Genomic DNA, 15226 nt, shown 5'->3' on the forward strand with positions numbered 1-15226 from the left:
GTAACAAAAGCATAGCAAACAGTAGTAACAAAATAGCAAATAATTGCGTTGTACAGTACGATCACAGTGGATGAAATTTGCGTAAAATCACCTGCGGGGCGGGTTTCTGAGCATGTCCGGGAACGCTCAGTCTTGTGAGCGGTTGGTTCCCATAATGAATTTTTGACACGGTGTATTTTTATTTATTTATTTTTTAAACTTTACTATCTTTATAAAACATGTGTATGGTTTGTGTTGCCATTTTTTTGACACCTGTAACGTCTGAGGATTTTTCAATTTTTTTTATTATTTTTTTGTCGAGCTTTTTTTTTTAAATTGGTAAGTTTTAGGGTGCATTTTTTAATGTTTTGATCACACGATACAGAATTTTTTTTTGGGGGGAGGGCGAGGTCTAAATATTGATATTTTAATAAGTTTATGGTTATAAAATATTGAAATTTTGTCATTTTGATTTTTTTTCTGTTTATGACAATTAACGTATTTTTTTTTTTTGATCATTTTTTTGTTTCGATCGAACTTTTTACGGCGATAACGATACCGAATGTGTCCACCATGATAACCAGCGGCTCCGCGCAGTCAGATGCTGCATCAGGACAGGCAGAACTACAGAGGAACCGCGCACTGTAGAGGTATGGAGAAAGAATACTCCAGAATAGAGGTTTGGTTTTTTTTGCATGGGGACTGCAAGTTTTTGGAGTAAGGAAATGTAAGAAGAAGCCTACGATCCAACATAACAGGGCGTCATTATAGCGGTTCTGCTGAGCAGTCGGTATTTTGATTAGCCATATAACAGACCAATGCTAACTCATCTTCAGGACTGACAAATCTAAAAATATATAACAGAATAATAAAGTTATTAAATGACATGAGTGCAGCCAGCAGTGTAAAGCATGGAGGATTCAGTCTGGGTTTCCATGTCTATGTCCAGATGGGTTCTGTGATTGCAGCTTTTTATACAGTTTTGAGTAGGTGAAACAAACTAAAATCATAACAGAACTAATCTACAAATGCCTGAAAGAATCCTCCATTCTTTACACTGCAGGCTATTTTCAGAAAAAGATCCAACATACATTCTATGCTCTTCATTCATCTTTTTTATTTTTTTGTCTTTTGGTTTTGATTGATTCTTACTCTTCACATTCTTCAAAATGTTCATGAATTTTGCACAAAATAAACAAATGCTTTTTCTATCTTTAACCTTTTTTTTTAGCACAAAAAAATTGCATATTCCACTAAAATGTTGCAAAAAATAAAAATGAAGACATGATAGTGTGTGTGTGTGTGTGTGTGTGTGTGTATATATATATATATATATGTATATATATATATATATATATATATATATATATATATATATATATATATATATATATATATATATATATTCATGATTTCTTCCTTTCTAATTCTCTTAATCTCCTGGCTCTTACTGAAACCTGGATCCAGCAGTCAGACACCGCTGCTGCTGCTCTTTCATATGGTGGACTACACTTTTCTCATACCCCAAGATCAGACAACAGAGCAGGTGGAGGCGTTGGCCTGCTCCTTTCACCCAAATGTACTTTCCAAGTTATCCCCCAAGTACCCTCACTTGTCTTCCCTTCCTTTGAGGTCCATGTGGTCAGACTCTACGTCCCCTTCTCCATGCGAGTGGCGGTGGTGTATCGTCCTCCCGGCCCCTCTCATCAGTTCCTGGATCACTTTGCCACCTGGCTTCCACACTTTCTCTCTTGTGACACCCCCACCCTTATCATGGGTGATTTCAACATCCCCATTGCCTCTCCCCTCTCCCCATCTGCTTCTCACCTTTTATCTCTATCCTCCTCTTTCGGCCTCTCGCAGCATACTAACTCTCCAACACATGAAGATGGAAACTCCCTTGACTTGGTCTTCTCCCGACTTTGCTCAGTGGATGATTTCACAAACTCCCCTCTCCCGCTCTCTGACCACAACCTTCTTTCATTCTCTATCAAGAACTGCCATCCTGCTCAGGTCACCCCCACTTTCCACACTTATAGAAACATACAGGCCATTAACACCCAGAAACTTATGAAGAACTTGCAGTCCTCATTGGCCCCTATCTCCTCCATCTCATGTCCTGATTCTGCATTGAAGCATTACAATGAAACCCTGCAAAGTGCTCTGGATGAAGCTGCTCCTCCTATACATAGGCCAACTCGGCACAGACGGCAACAACCGTGGCACACGCTGCAAACACGTTTCCTGCAGCGATGCTCCAGGTGCGCAGAACGTCTGTGGAGAAAATCTAATCTACCCGAAGATTTCATCCATTATAAGTTCATGCTAAAGACATACAATTCTGCCCTTCACCTCTCCAAACAAACCTACTTCAACACCCTCATCACCTCCCTGTCCAATAACCCTAAACGTCTCTTTGACACGTTCCAGTCCCTACTCAACTCAAGAGAGCAGGCCCCAACCACGGATCTCCGTGCTGACGATCTGGCCAATTACTTCAAAGAAAAAATTGACCACATTCGACAGGAAATCATCTCCCAATCTCTTCATACCATGCACTGTCCTCCCTCCCCCACTGCATCTAGTTCACTCTCTGACTTTGAAGCAGTTACAGAAGAAGAAGTAAGCAGGCTCCTTGCATCTTCTCACCCGACCACTTGCACCAGTGACCCCATTCCATCACATCTCCTCCAGTCCATTTCCCCGGCTGTCACCTCTCACCTAACAAAAATATTCAACCTTTCCCTCACTTCCGGTATTTTTCCCTCCTCATTTAAGCATGCCATCATACATCCATTACTTAAAAAACCATCCCTCGCTCAAAACTGTGCCGCTAATTATAGACCTGTCTCTAATCTTCCCTTCATCTCTAAACTCCTCGAACGCCTGGTCCACTCCCGTCTTACCCGCTATCTCTCAGATAACTCTCTTCTCGACCCTCTTCAATCTGGCTTCCGCTCTTTACACTCTACTGAAACTGCCCTCACTAAAGTCTCTAATGACCTACTAACAGCTAAATCTAATGGTCACTACTCCATGCTAATTCTCTTGGATCTCTCTGCAGCATTCGACACTGTGGATCATCAGCTCCTCCTCACTATGCTCCGCTCCATCGGCCTCAAGGACACCGTTCTCTCCTGGTTCTCCTCCTATCTCTCTGACCGATCCTTCACTGTATGTTTTGCTGGTTCCTCCTCCTCTCACCTTCCCCTTACTGTTGGGGTTCCTCAAGGATCAGTCCTAGGCCCTCTTCTCTTCTCGTTGTATACTGCCCCTATTGGACAAACAATCAGTAGATTTGGTTTCCAGTACCATCTCTATGCTGACGACACCCAATTATACACTTCTTCTCCTGATATCACACCGACCTTTTTAGAAAACACCAGTGATTGTCTTACCGCTGTCTCTAACATCATGTCCTCCCTCTATCTGAAACTAAACCTGTCAAAAACTGAACTCCTCGTATTCTCTCCCTCTACTAACCTACCTTTGCCTGACATTGCCATCTCCGTATGCGGTTCCACCATTACTCCAAAGCAACATGCCCGCTGCCTTGGGGTCATCCTTGATTCTGACCTTTCATTCACCCCCCACATCCGATCACTGGCTCGCTCTTCTTACCTGCATCTCAAAAACATTTCTAGAATTCGCCCTTTTCTTACTTTCGACTCTGCAAAAACTCTGACTGTTTCACTTATTCATTCTCGTCTGGACTATTGTAACTCTCTACTAATCGGCCTCCCTCTTACCAAACTTTCCCCGCTCCAATCTGTCCAGAATGCTGCAGCCAGGATCATATTCCTCACCAACCGTTACACCGATGCCTCTACCCTGTGCCAGTCATTACACTGGCTACCCATCCACTCCAGAATCCAGTACAAAACTACTACCCTCATCCACAAAGCACTCCATGGCTCAGCACCACCCTACATCTCCTCCCTGGTATCAGTCTACCACCCTACCCGTGCCCTCCGCTCCGCTAATGACCTCAGGTTAGCATCCTCAATAATCAGAACCTCCCACTCCCGTCTCCAAGACTTTACACGTGCTGCGCCGATTCTTTGGAATGCACTACCTAGGTTAATACGATTAATCCCCAATCCCCACAGTTTTAAGCGTACCCTAAAAACTCATTTGTTCAGACTGGCCTACCGCCTCAATGCATTAACCTAACGATCCCTGTGTGGCCTATTTATAATAAAAAAAAAAAAAAAAAAAAAAAAAGGTTCCTCGCATCATGTTCTCATACACTTTATGCAGTATTAGCCCTCTGTGTCTGTACTGCTACATACTTAGGCAGTTAACTGGTTCATGCAGCTTTACATGAACACCTGAGCCTTACACTATGGCCGGTCCGAATAACTAAAGCAATTGTTACCATCCACCGCTCGTGTCTCCCCTTTTCCCCATAGTTTGTAGCTTGCGAGCAGCAGGGCCCTCACTCCTCTTGGTATCTATTTTGAACTGTGATTTCTGTTATGCTGTAATGTCTATTGTCTGTACAAGTCCCCTCTATAATTTGTAAAGCACTGCGGAATATGTTGGCGCTATATAAATAAAAATTATTATTATATTATTATTATATATAATATATATAGGAAAAAAAGGAAAACAGCACAACAAAAAATAAAAAAAATGTGGACTTTAATGCCTGAACGGCGTGGCAAAGTGGCTTGAGAAAGGATAACATATCCGAAACGTTGCCACGCCGTTCAGGCATTAAAGTCCACATTTTTTTATTTTTTGTTGTGCTGTTTTCCTTTTTTTCCTTTATACTTGAACCACCTGCAATAGTGGTTTGGAAAGCTTTGCACGTCATTCCAAGGTAGTGTTTTGATGCTGTTCCTTTTTTCATTATATATATATATATATATATATATATATATATATATATATATATATATATATATATATATATATATATATATATATATATATATATATATATATATAGGATCTGAGTGCATTTGTCAAAAACGTTACAACTTTTCTGAAAAGTTACAATTATTATTATTATTTATTTATATAGCACCATTAATTCCATGGTGCTGTACATGAGAAAGGGGTTACATACAGGGTTATAGATATCGTTTACAGTAAGCAAATTTACAGTGACAGACTGGTACAGAGGGGAGAGGACCCTGTCCTTGCGGACTTACATTCTATGGGATAGTGGGGAAGAGACAGAAGGTAGGGGCGAGGCGGCGGCTTTGGCGATGGTGAGGCAGCAGAATGGTTATTGCAGGCTGTAGGCTTTCTTGAAGAGATGGGTTTTCAGGTTCCGTCTGAAGGAGCCGAGGGTGGTGGATAGTCGGACGTGTTGAGGCGTGGAATTCCAGAGGATGGGGGATATTGGGGAGAAATCTTGGAGGCGGTTGTGTGAGGAACGAATAAGTGTGGAGGAGAGAAGGAGGTCTTGGGAGGATCGGAGATTATGTGAGGGAAGATATTGGGAGATTAGTTCAGAGATATAGGGAGGGGACAGGTTGTGGATGGCTTTGTAGATCAGTGTTAGTAGTATAAACTGGATTCGTTGGGGAATTGGGAGCCAGTGGAGGGATTTGCAGAGGGGAGAAGCAGGGGAGTAGCGAGGAGAGAGGTGGATTAGCCGGGCAGCAGAGTTGAGGACAGACAGCAGAGGTGCAGGAGAGTTAGCGGGGAGGCCACAGAGGAGGGTGTTGCAGTAGTCGAGGCGGGAGATGGAGGGCATGCACAAGAGTTTTGGTAGATTGTGGGCTAAGGAAGGAACGGATTCTGGCAATATTTTTGAGTTGGAGGCGACAGGAGGTGGCAAGAGTTTGGACGTTCGGTTTGAAGGACAGGGCAGAGCCGAGAGTTACCCTGAGGCAGCGGATTTCAGGTGCGGGAGAGAGAGTGATGCCGTTTACCATAATAGATAGATCAGGTAGGGGGGATACGTGAGATGGGGGAAAGATGATGAGTTCGGTTTTGTCTACATTGAGTTTTAGGAAGCGAAAGGTGAAGAAGGAGGATGTGGCTGACAGACACTGCGGGATTCTGGACAGGAGAGAGGCGACATCTGGGCCAGAGAGGTAGATCTGAGTGTCGTCCGCATACAGGTGGTACTGGAAGCAATGGGACTTTGAGTTGTCCTAGGCCAAGGGTATAGATGGAAAAAAGTAGGGGCCCTAGAACAGATCCTTGAGGGACTCCAACAGAGGGCGGGATGAGGAGGTAGTGTGGGAGTGGGAAACGCTAAATGTGTGGTCGGAAAGGTATGAGGCAATCCAGGACAGGGCAAGGTCTTTGATGCCGAGGGAAGAAAGAATCTGTAGCAGTAGGCAGTGGTCGATTGTGTCAAAAGCAGAGGACAGGTCGAGAAGGAGGAGGATGGAGAACTGTCTGTTAGCTTTGGATGTGAGTAAGTCATTAGTAATTTTTGCCAGGGCAGTTTTGGTGGAGTGAAGCCAGATTGGAGGTCGTCAAGGAGAAAGTTAGATGAGAGAGGTGGGAGGAAAGTTGACCATGGACATGCAGCTCAAGGAGTTTTGAAGCAAACGGGAGCAGTGATATGGGGCGGTAGCTGGGCATAGCAGTTGGGTCAAGGTTAGCTTTTTTGAGGATGGGTGTGATGGTGGCATGTTTGAAGGCCGAGGGGAAGGTACCAGAAGATAGCGATAGATTGAAGAGATGGGTTAGGGCTGGAATGAGCATGTTAGTGAGGTTGGAGAGCAGGTTGGAGGGGATGGGGTCAAGTGCACAGGTGGTGAGGTGCGATTTGGAAAAGAGGCGAGTAAGATCTCCTTCAGTGATGTTGGAGAGGGAGGTTATTAGGGATAACAATTGATGAATCAGCCAAAAATATCAAATTCAGCCCATAAAACACAACATAAGAAACAGCCAAACACAAAGAAGATATTATATAAATGATTTTTCTCCTGGACGAGAGCAAAACCATTAGCAATGTTTCTAGATTGGTTAGATCATTATAATTTGATGTTAAAGAAGAATTTTTAGGCATCATTACATCTAATGGGTGGTGGCGCTGTTGCATGGTATCTATAGATTATATCTGTGGTGAGACGTGGTACTGCAAGTAGTGAAACTAAGCTCTCCCTGATATATATCTATATAGGATTGGACATTATATTAGTATATAAATAGAATATAGCTGTAGAAATTTTTATTTATTCTATTTGTTATTATATTATCATGGTAATTGACCAATAATATCTTTCACTGGACATTTTTTGAAATGTGCAAAAGTAAATACCGCATCACCCAGAGTGATGGGATTGATTGTCACAGCAACTCTGTGGCTTCTGAAATACTCGATATTTGATCAGGCACGTTATAATGTAAGTGACCTTTAGGAATACCCAGGAAAAGCTGCGACTGTGCACATGGGTCCACAAAAATAATTGTTTGCATTTTGGCCGGAGTACAACATCTGCTGTTATCAGACATAACTAATCCAGACTAGTGCAGGCAACATCACCAGGCAAACAAGGGAAACGTGGTATTTCCGTCTGCCTCCCCGGTGTTTGTACAAGACGCTTATAGATATGATTGCGCTCCCTCCAATGTGACCTGAAAACGTCGCCATAGTCTAGAGTTCTCCATCAGCCATAGTTATACAGAAGCAGAAAGCCGGAGAAGCGAAACATAACATTTATATCATTACACATACCAGAGCGGAAACTCAATGTATTCATCTAATATAGCTGCTATATCAATCACATACATAATAAGGACTGATGTACAAGTGTATTACAACTATAATACTGCCCCTATGTACAAGAATATAACTACTATAATACTGCTCCTATGTACAACAATATAACTACTATAATACTGCTCCTATGTACGAGAATATAACTACTATAATACTGCCCCTATGTACAAGAATATAACTACTATAATACTGCTCCTATGTACGAGAATATAACTACTATAATACTGCCCCTATGTACAAGAATATAACTACTATAATACTGCCCCTATGTACAAGAATATAACTACTATAATACTGTCCCCATGTACAAGGATATAACTACTATAATACTGTCCCCATGTACAAGAATATAACTACTATAATACTGCCCCCATGTACAAGAATATAACTACTATAATACTGCCCCTATGTACAAGAATATAACTACTATAATACTGTCCCCATGTACAAGAATATAACTACTATAATACTGCCCCCATGTACAAGAATATAACTACTATAATACTGCCCCCATGTACAAGAATATAACTACTATAATACTGCCCCCATGTACAAGAATATAACTACTATAATACTGTCCCCATGTACAAGAATATAACTACTATAATACTGCCCCCATGTACAAGAATATAACTACTATAATACTGCCCCCATGTACAAGAATATAACTACTATAATACTGCCCCCATGTACAAGAATATAACTACTATAATACTGTCCCCATGTACAAGAATATAACTACTATAATACTGCCCCCATGTACAAGAATATAACTACTATAATACTGCCCCCATGTACAAGAATATAACTACTATAATACTGCCCCTATGTACAGGAATATAACTACTATAATACTGCCCCCATGTACAAGAATATAACTACTATAATACTGCCCCTATGTACAAGAATATAACTACTATAATACTGCCCCTATGTACAAGAATATAACTACTATAATACTGCCCCCTATATACAAGAATATAACTACTATAATACTGCCCCTATGTATAAGAATATAACTACTATTATACTGCTCCTGTGTACAAGAATATAACTACTATAATACTGCTCCTGTGTACAAGAATATAACTACTATAATACTGCTCCTGTGTACAAGAATATAACTACTATAATACTGCTCCTGTGTACAAGAATATAACTACTATAATACTGCCCCCGTGTACAAGAATATAACTACTATAATACTGTCCCCATGTACAAGAATATAACTACTATAATACTGCCCCCATGTACAAGAATATAACTACTATAATACTGCCCCATGTACAAGAATATAACTACTATAATACTGCCCCCATGTACAAGAATATAACTACTATAATACTGTCCCCATGTACAAGAATATAACTACTATAATACTGCCCCCATGTACAAGAATATAACTACTATAATACTGCCCCCATGTACAAGAATATAACTACTATAATACTGCCCCTATGTACAGGAATATAACTACTATAATACTGCCCCTATGTACAAGAATATAACTACTATAATACTGCTCCTATGTACAGGAATATAACTACTATAATACTGCCCCTATGTACAAGAATATAACTACTATAATACTGCTCCTATGTACAGGAATATAACTACTATAATACTGCCCCTATGTACAGGAATATAACTACTATAATACTGCCCCTATGTACAAGAATATAACTACTATAATACTGCCCCTATGTACAAGAATATAACTACTATAATACTGCCCCTATGTACAAGAATATAACTACTATAATACTGCCCCTATGTACAAGAATATAACTACTATAATACTGCCCCTATGTACAAGAATATAACTACTATAATACTGTCCCCATGTACAAGAATATAACTACTATAATACTGCCCCCATGTACAAGAATATAACTACTATAATACTGTCCCCATGTACAAGAATATAACTACTATAATACTGCCCCTATGTACAAGAATATAACTACTATAATACTGCCCCTATATACAAGAATATAACTACTATAATACTGCCCCTATGTATAAGAATATAACTACTATTATACTGCTCCTGTGTACAAGAATATAACTACTATAATACTGCTCCTGTGTACAAGAATATAACTACTATAATACTGCTCCTGTGTACAAGAATATAACTACTATAATACTGCTCCTGTGTACAAGAATATAACTACTATAATACTGCTCCTGTGTACAAGAATATAACTACTATAATACTGCTCCTGTGTACAAGAATATAACTACTATAATACTGCTCCTGTGTACAAGAATATAACTACTATTATACTGCTCCTATGTACAAGAATATAACTACTATAATACTGCCCCTATGTACAAGATTATAACTACTATAATACTGCTCCTATGTACAAGAATATAACTACTATAATACTGCTCCTATGTACAAGAATATAACTACTATAATACTGCCCCCTATGTAGAAGAATATAACTACTATAATACTGCCCCCTATGTACAAGAATATAACTACTATAATACTGCCTCTATGTACAAGAATATAACTACTATAATACTGCCCCTATGTACAAGAATATAACTACTATAATACTGCCCCCTATGTACAAGAATATAACTACTATAATACTGCCTCTATGTACAAGAATATAACTACTATAATACTGCCCCTATGTACAAGAATATAACTACTATAATACTGCTCCTATGTACAAGAATATAACTACTATAATACTGCCCCCTATGTAGAAGAATATAACTACTATAATACTGCTCCTATGTACAAGAATATAACTACTATAATACTGCCACCTATGTACAAGAATATAACTACTATAATACTGCTCCTATGTACAAGAATATAACTACTATAATACTGCTCCTATGTACAAGAATATAACTACTATAATACTGCCCCCTATGTACAAGAATATAACTACTATAATACTGCCTCTATGTGCAAGAATATAACTACTATAATACTGCTCCTATGTACAAGAATATAACTACTATAATACTGCCCCTATGTACAAGAATATAACTACTATAATACTGCCTCTATGTACAAGAATATAACTACTATAATACTGCTCCTATGTACAAGAATATAACTACTATAATACTGCCCCTCTTGCATTTTATATCGCGGTCAGTCTCTTATTTTTGGATTGTATGTAGCTCCTGTACGATATAACGGCAGTAAGGAATATTCTCCGATTTGATCTTTGCACTACTTGCAGTCTTTGGTGACATCTCCAAGATATTAGGACCATCCACAATTTGCATAGTTTTAGACGCTCGCTCAAAACACATTTGTTCACAGCGGCCTATCACGTTCACTAATCAGTCATTTTATGTTTGTGTGTGTGTGTAGCCCATTCACTATCCCCATCTATCCCCCACCCCCTGAAGATGGCCGGACCCTCACTGTAAATACATCATTGTAAATACACACCTGTACTTTGTATCTCCCCCACCTCATTGTAGATTGTAAGCTCTCACGAGCAGGGGCGGCTTATTGTGCTTTAATTATTGTATTGTTAACGTTGTTACTTATGACTTTTGTGTTTGAAACTGTTAAACTGTAAAGCGCTGCGGAATATGTTGGCGCTATATAAATAAAGATTATTATTATTATATTATTATTATCTCGGTCAGATGATGATAATAATGCAGGGTTGTGTTTGTCTTGCTTTCCGCTTCCTGAGATTTATTCCCAGGCTCTGACTTTGGAGACGGAAACAATATTTCCCAGTGTTGTGGATGTTGTGTCTGGAGCAGCAGAGAAATCATGTTACCTGTGATCACTGGAGGGGAGATTCAGGGAAGGGGCCGCAGTTTGGCGGGTTTCAGAATCTGTCTGCTGAGCTTCTCTATCTAATCCAATCATGTGTGATAATTAATGTACACTCTGCACTCCATCTTGACTAAAAAAAGCAGAAATGTAGAAATTTTTGCAAATTTATTTAAAAAAAACACCCTGAAATCTCCCATGGTCATAAGTCTTCAGCCCCTTTGCTCAGTATTGGGTAGAAGCCCCTTTTGAGCTCGTACAGCCATGAGTCTTCTTGGGAATGAGGCAACAAGTTCCTCACCCCTGGATTTGGGGATCCTCGGCCATTCCTCCTTGCAGATCCTCTCCAGTTCCGTCAGGTTGGATGGTGAACGTTGGTGGACGCCATTTTCAGATCCCCCCTAGTAATAATAATGCCCCTTTGTATAAATCTTATACTTGCATGAACTGGATGAGATTCTGGCCTGTGAGGTCATCAGCCCCAGTGATGCTGTATAGTGATGTCATCAGCCCCAGTGATGCTGTATAGTGATGTCATCAGCCCCAGTGATGCTGTATAGTGATGTCATCAGCCCCAGTGATGCTGTATAGTGATGTCATCAGCCCCAGTGATGCTGTGTAGTGATGTCATCAGCCCCAGTGATGCTGTATAGTGATGTCATCAGCCCCAGTGATGCTGTATAGTGATGTCATCAGCCCCAGTGATGCTGTGTAGTGATGTCATCAGCCCCAGTGATGCTGTATAGTGAGGTCATCAGCCCCAGTGATGCTGTATAGTGAGGTCATCAGCGCCAGTGATGCTGTATACTGAGGTCATCAGCCCCAGTGATGCTGTATAGTGAGGTCATCAGCCCCAGTGATGCTGTATAGTGAGGTCATCAGCCCCAGTGATGCTGTGTAGTGAGGTCATCAGCCCCAGTGATGCTGTGTAGTGAGGTCATCAGCCCCAGTGATGCTGTATAGTGAGGTCATCGTCCCCTGTGATGCTGTTTAGTGGGGTCATCAGCCCCAGTTATGCTGTATAGTGAGGTCATCAGCCCCAGTGATGCTGTGTAGTGAGGTCATCAGCCCCAGTGATGCTGTATAGTGAGGTCATCAGCCCCAGTGATGCTGTATAGTGATGTCATCAGCCCCAGTGATGCTGTATAGTGAGGTCATCAGCCCCAGTGATGCTGTATAGTGAGGTCATCAGCCCCAGTGATGCTGTATAGTGAGGTCATCAGACCCAGTGATGCTGTATAGTGATGTCATCAGCCCCAGTGATGCTGTGTAGTGATGTCATCAGCCCCAGTAATGCTGTGTAGTGATGTCATCAGCCCCAGTGATGCTGTGTAGTGAGGTCATCAGCCCCAGTGATGCTGTGTAGTGAGGTCATCAGCCCCAGTGATGCTGTGTAGTGAGGTCATCAGCCCCAGTGATGCTGTGTAGTGAGGTCATCAGCCCCAGTGATGCTGTGTAGTGAGGTCATCAGCCCCAGTGATGCTGTATAGTGAGGTCATCAGCCCCAGAGATGCTGTATAGTGAGGTCATCAGCCCCAGTGATGCTGTGTAGTGAGGTCATCAGCCCCAGTGATGCTGTATAGTGAGGTCATCGTCCCCTGTGATGCTGTTTAGTGGGGTCATCAGCCCCAGTTATGCTGTATAGTGAGGTCATCAGCCCCAGTGATGCTGTGTAGTGAGGTCATTAGCCCCAGTGATGCTGTATAGTGAGGTCATCGTCCCCTGTGATGCTCTATAGTGAGGTCATCAGCCCCAGGGATGCTTTATAGTGAGGTCATCAGCCCCAGTGATGCTGTGTAGTGAGGTCATCAGCCCCAGTGATGCTGTGTAGTGAGGTCATCAGCCCCAGTGATGCTGTGTAGTGAGGTCATCAGCCCCAGTGATGCTGTATAGTGAGGTCATCGTCCCCTGTGATGCTCTATAGTGAGGTCATCAGCCCCAGGGATGCTTTATAGTGAGGTCATCAGCCCCAGTGATGCTGTGTAGTGAGGTCATCAGCCCCAGTGATGCTCTATAGTGAGGTCATCAGCCCCAGGGATGCTTTATAGTGAGATCATCAGCCCCAGTGATGCTGTGTAGTGAGGTCATCAGCCCCAGTGATGCTGTATAGTGAGGTCATCGTCCCCTGTGATGCTCTATAGTGAGGTCATCAGCCCCAGGGATGCTTTATAGTGAGGTCATCAGCCCCAGTGATGCTGTGTAGTGAGGTCATCAGCCCCAGTGATGCTCTATAGTGAGGTCATCAGCCCCAGGGATGCTTTATAGTGAGGTCATCAGCCCCAGTTATGCTGTATAGTGAGGTCATCAGCCCCAGTGATGCTGTGTAGTGAGGTCATCAGCCCCAGTTATGCTGTATAGTGAGGTCATCAGCCCCAGTGATGCTCTATAGTGAGGTCATCAGCCCCAGGGATGCTTTATAGTGAGATCATCAGCCCCAGTGATGCTGTGTAGTGAGGTCATCAGCCCCAGTGATGCTGTGTAGTGAGATGGGGGCAGTGTTCTGGAATCACTGCGTTGAGAAACACGTGATGGTGTCTCCGCAGTGCTGGATGTTTTGGTCTCCCCAAGGCCAATCATCTGTCCCTTTATAGCTGTGTAGTGATGTCATCAGCCCCAGTGATGCTGTGTAGTGATGTCATCAGCCCCAGTGATGCTGTGTAGTGATGTCATCACGCTGCCTGTGCCGATACGCCTGCGCCCTGCGTGTGCTCCTGACTTCTGGTTTGCCAGCGGCCTGTGACATACAGTATGGAGAGCAGAGCTTGGGGCCTATGATGAATCTTCGGTTTCACCTGTAGCCACGTCCCAAGGATGTGTGAATAGTGGTAGAGGTAGGGGGCGCACTCCACATGCAGATGTGAGGGGCACCACAGAGACCTCGTAACTTTGTTTTTCAACTTATTGATGGGAGCTGCTGGTTTTTGACTTTTACAAAGTCCAACGTTTCCCTGTTTCTGGAAGGCGCAGCACTGTGGCCCTAGGCAGTGGCCTGTTCTGCCTTCTGCAGCCCTGGGGGTTTATGTCTGATGTTAGATCTTCATGTCAGACACTGATGTCGGAGATTTCTGCGGCCCCCCGTCTACTCCAGACAAGGACTGTGGCGCAGCCTGGCGGTACTTATGTGTACAGGCAGGAGGTGCTGCAGCGGCCGGCCCAGGTTGTGATTACGTTGCCTCCTTCGTCAGGTGGAAACACTTGGATTACAGATTATGTTTAATAAACAGAAGAGGAGATAAAGGGAAATCCTGCAGGAAAGAATCCAAGCACCAAACCGTGCCCACGGCGTGGAAATCGCGGCCACACTCTATGTGCAGGATACTCACCCTGTATACTGGGCGGACCACCAGACCGGTACCATGGACATGTGCATAAATCCACCCTTAATGGGGATGTGACGGGGGGGGGGGGGGCTACAATCTTACAGAAGCTTCTCCCTCCACCTCTCAGGTTTCAAGTGCTTAATCCCCTGCTATAAGGCTGTGTGGACACGTTGCGGATTTCTTGCGGATCCGCAGCGTTTTTTTGCGGTGCAGAGACGCTGCAGATCCGCAAGTGATTTACAGTACAATGCAAATCAATGAAAAAAAAAATGCTGTGCTAATGGTGCGGAAAATTCCACGCAAACGCTGCAAATTAAAAGAAGGAGCATGTCACTTCTTTTTTTGCAGATCTGCAGCGTTTTTGTACCTTTCCATTATAGAAATCCGCAGAGGTAAAAAATGCAAGAAATCCGCACAAAATCCACAGCAAAAACGCACAAAATCCACACAAAAAACGCA

At 42.4% G+C, this 15226-nt stretch overlaps 1 protein-coding gene across 3 annotated transcripts in view; it reads left to right on the forward strand.

The window, feature by feature from the left end:
* The window catches only part of CRPPA (CDP-L-ribitol pyrophosphorylase A), a 204858-nt gene that overhangs the window by 146717 nt on the left and 42915 nt on the right, over window positions 1-15226 (forward strand). The window contains exon 10 of one of the 3 annotated variants that reach the window (XM_069729305.1): window positions 564-629. The exons of the other annotated variants lie outside the window; for them this stretch is intronic. Coding sequence (XP_069585406.1) covers window positions 564-629 — 66 coding nt within the window. The remainder of the gene's footprint in view (window positions 1-563; window positions 630-15226) is intronic. 3 annotated transcript variants of the gene reach the window in all.

The sequence above is a fragment of the Ranitomeya imitator genome, chromosome 6, assembly GCF_032444005.1.
Source record: "Ranitomeya imitator isolate aRanImi1 chromosome 6, aRanImi1.pri, whole genome shotgun sequence".
In the NCBI taxonomy this organism is placed as follows: domain Eukaryota; kingdom Metazoa; phylum Chordata; class Amphibia; order Anura; family Dendrobatidae; genus Ranitomeya; species Ranitomeya imitator.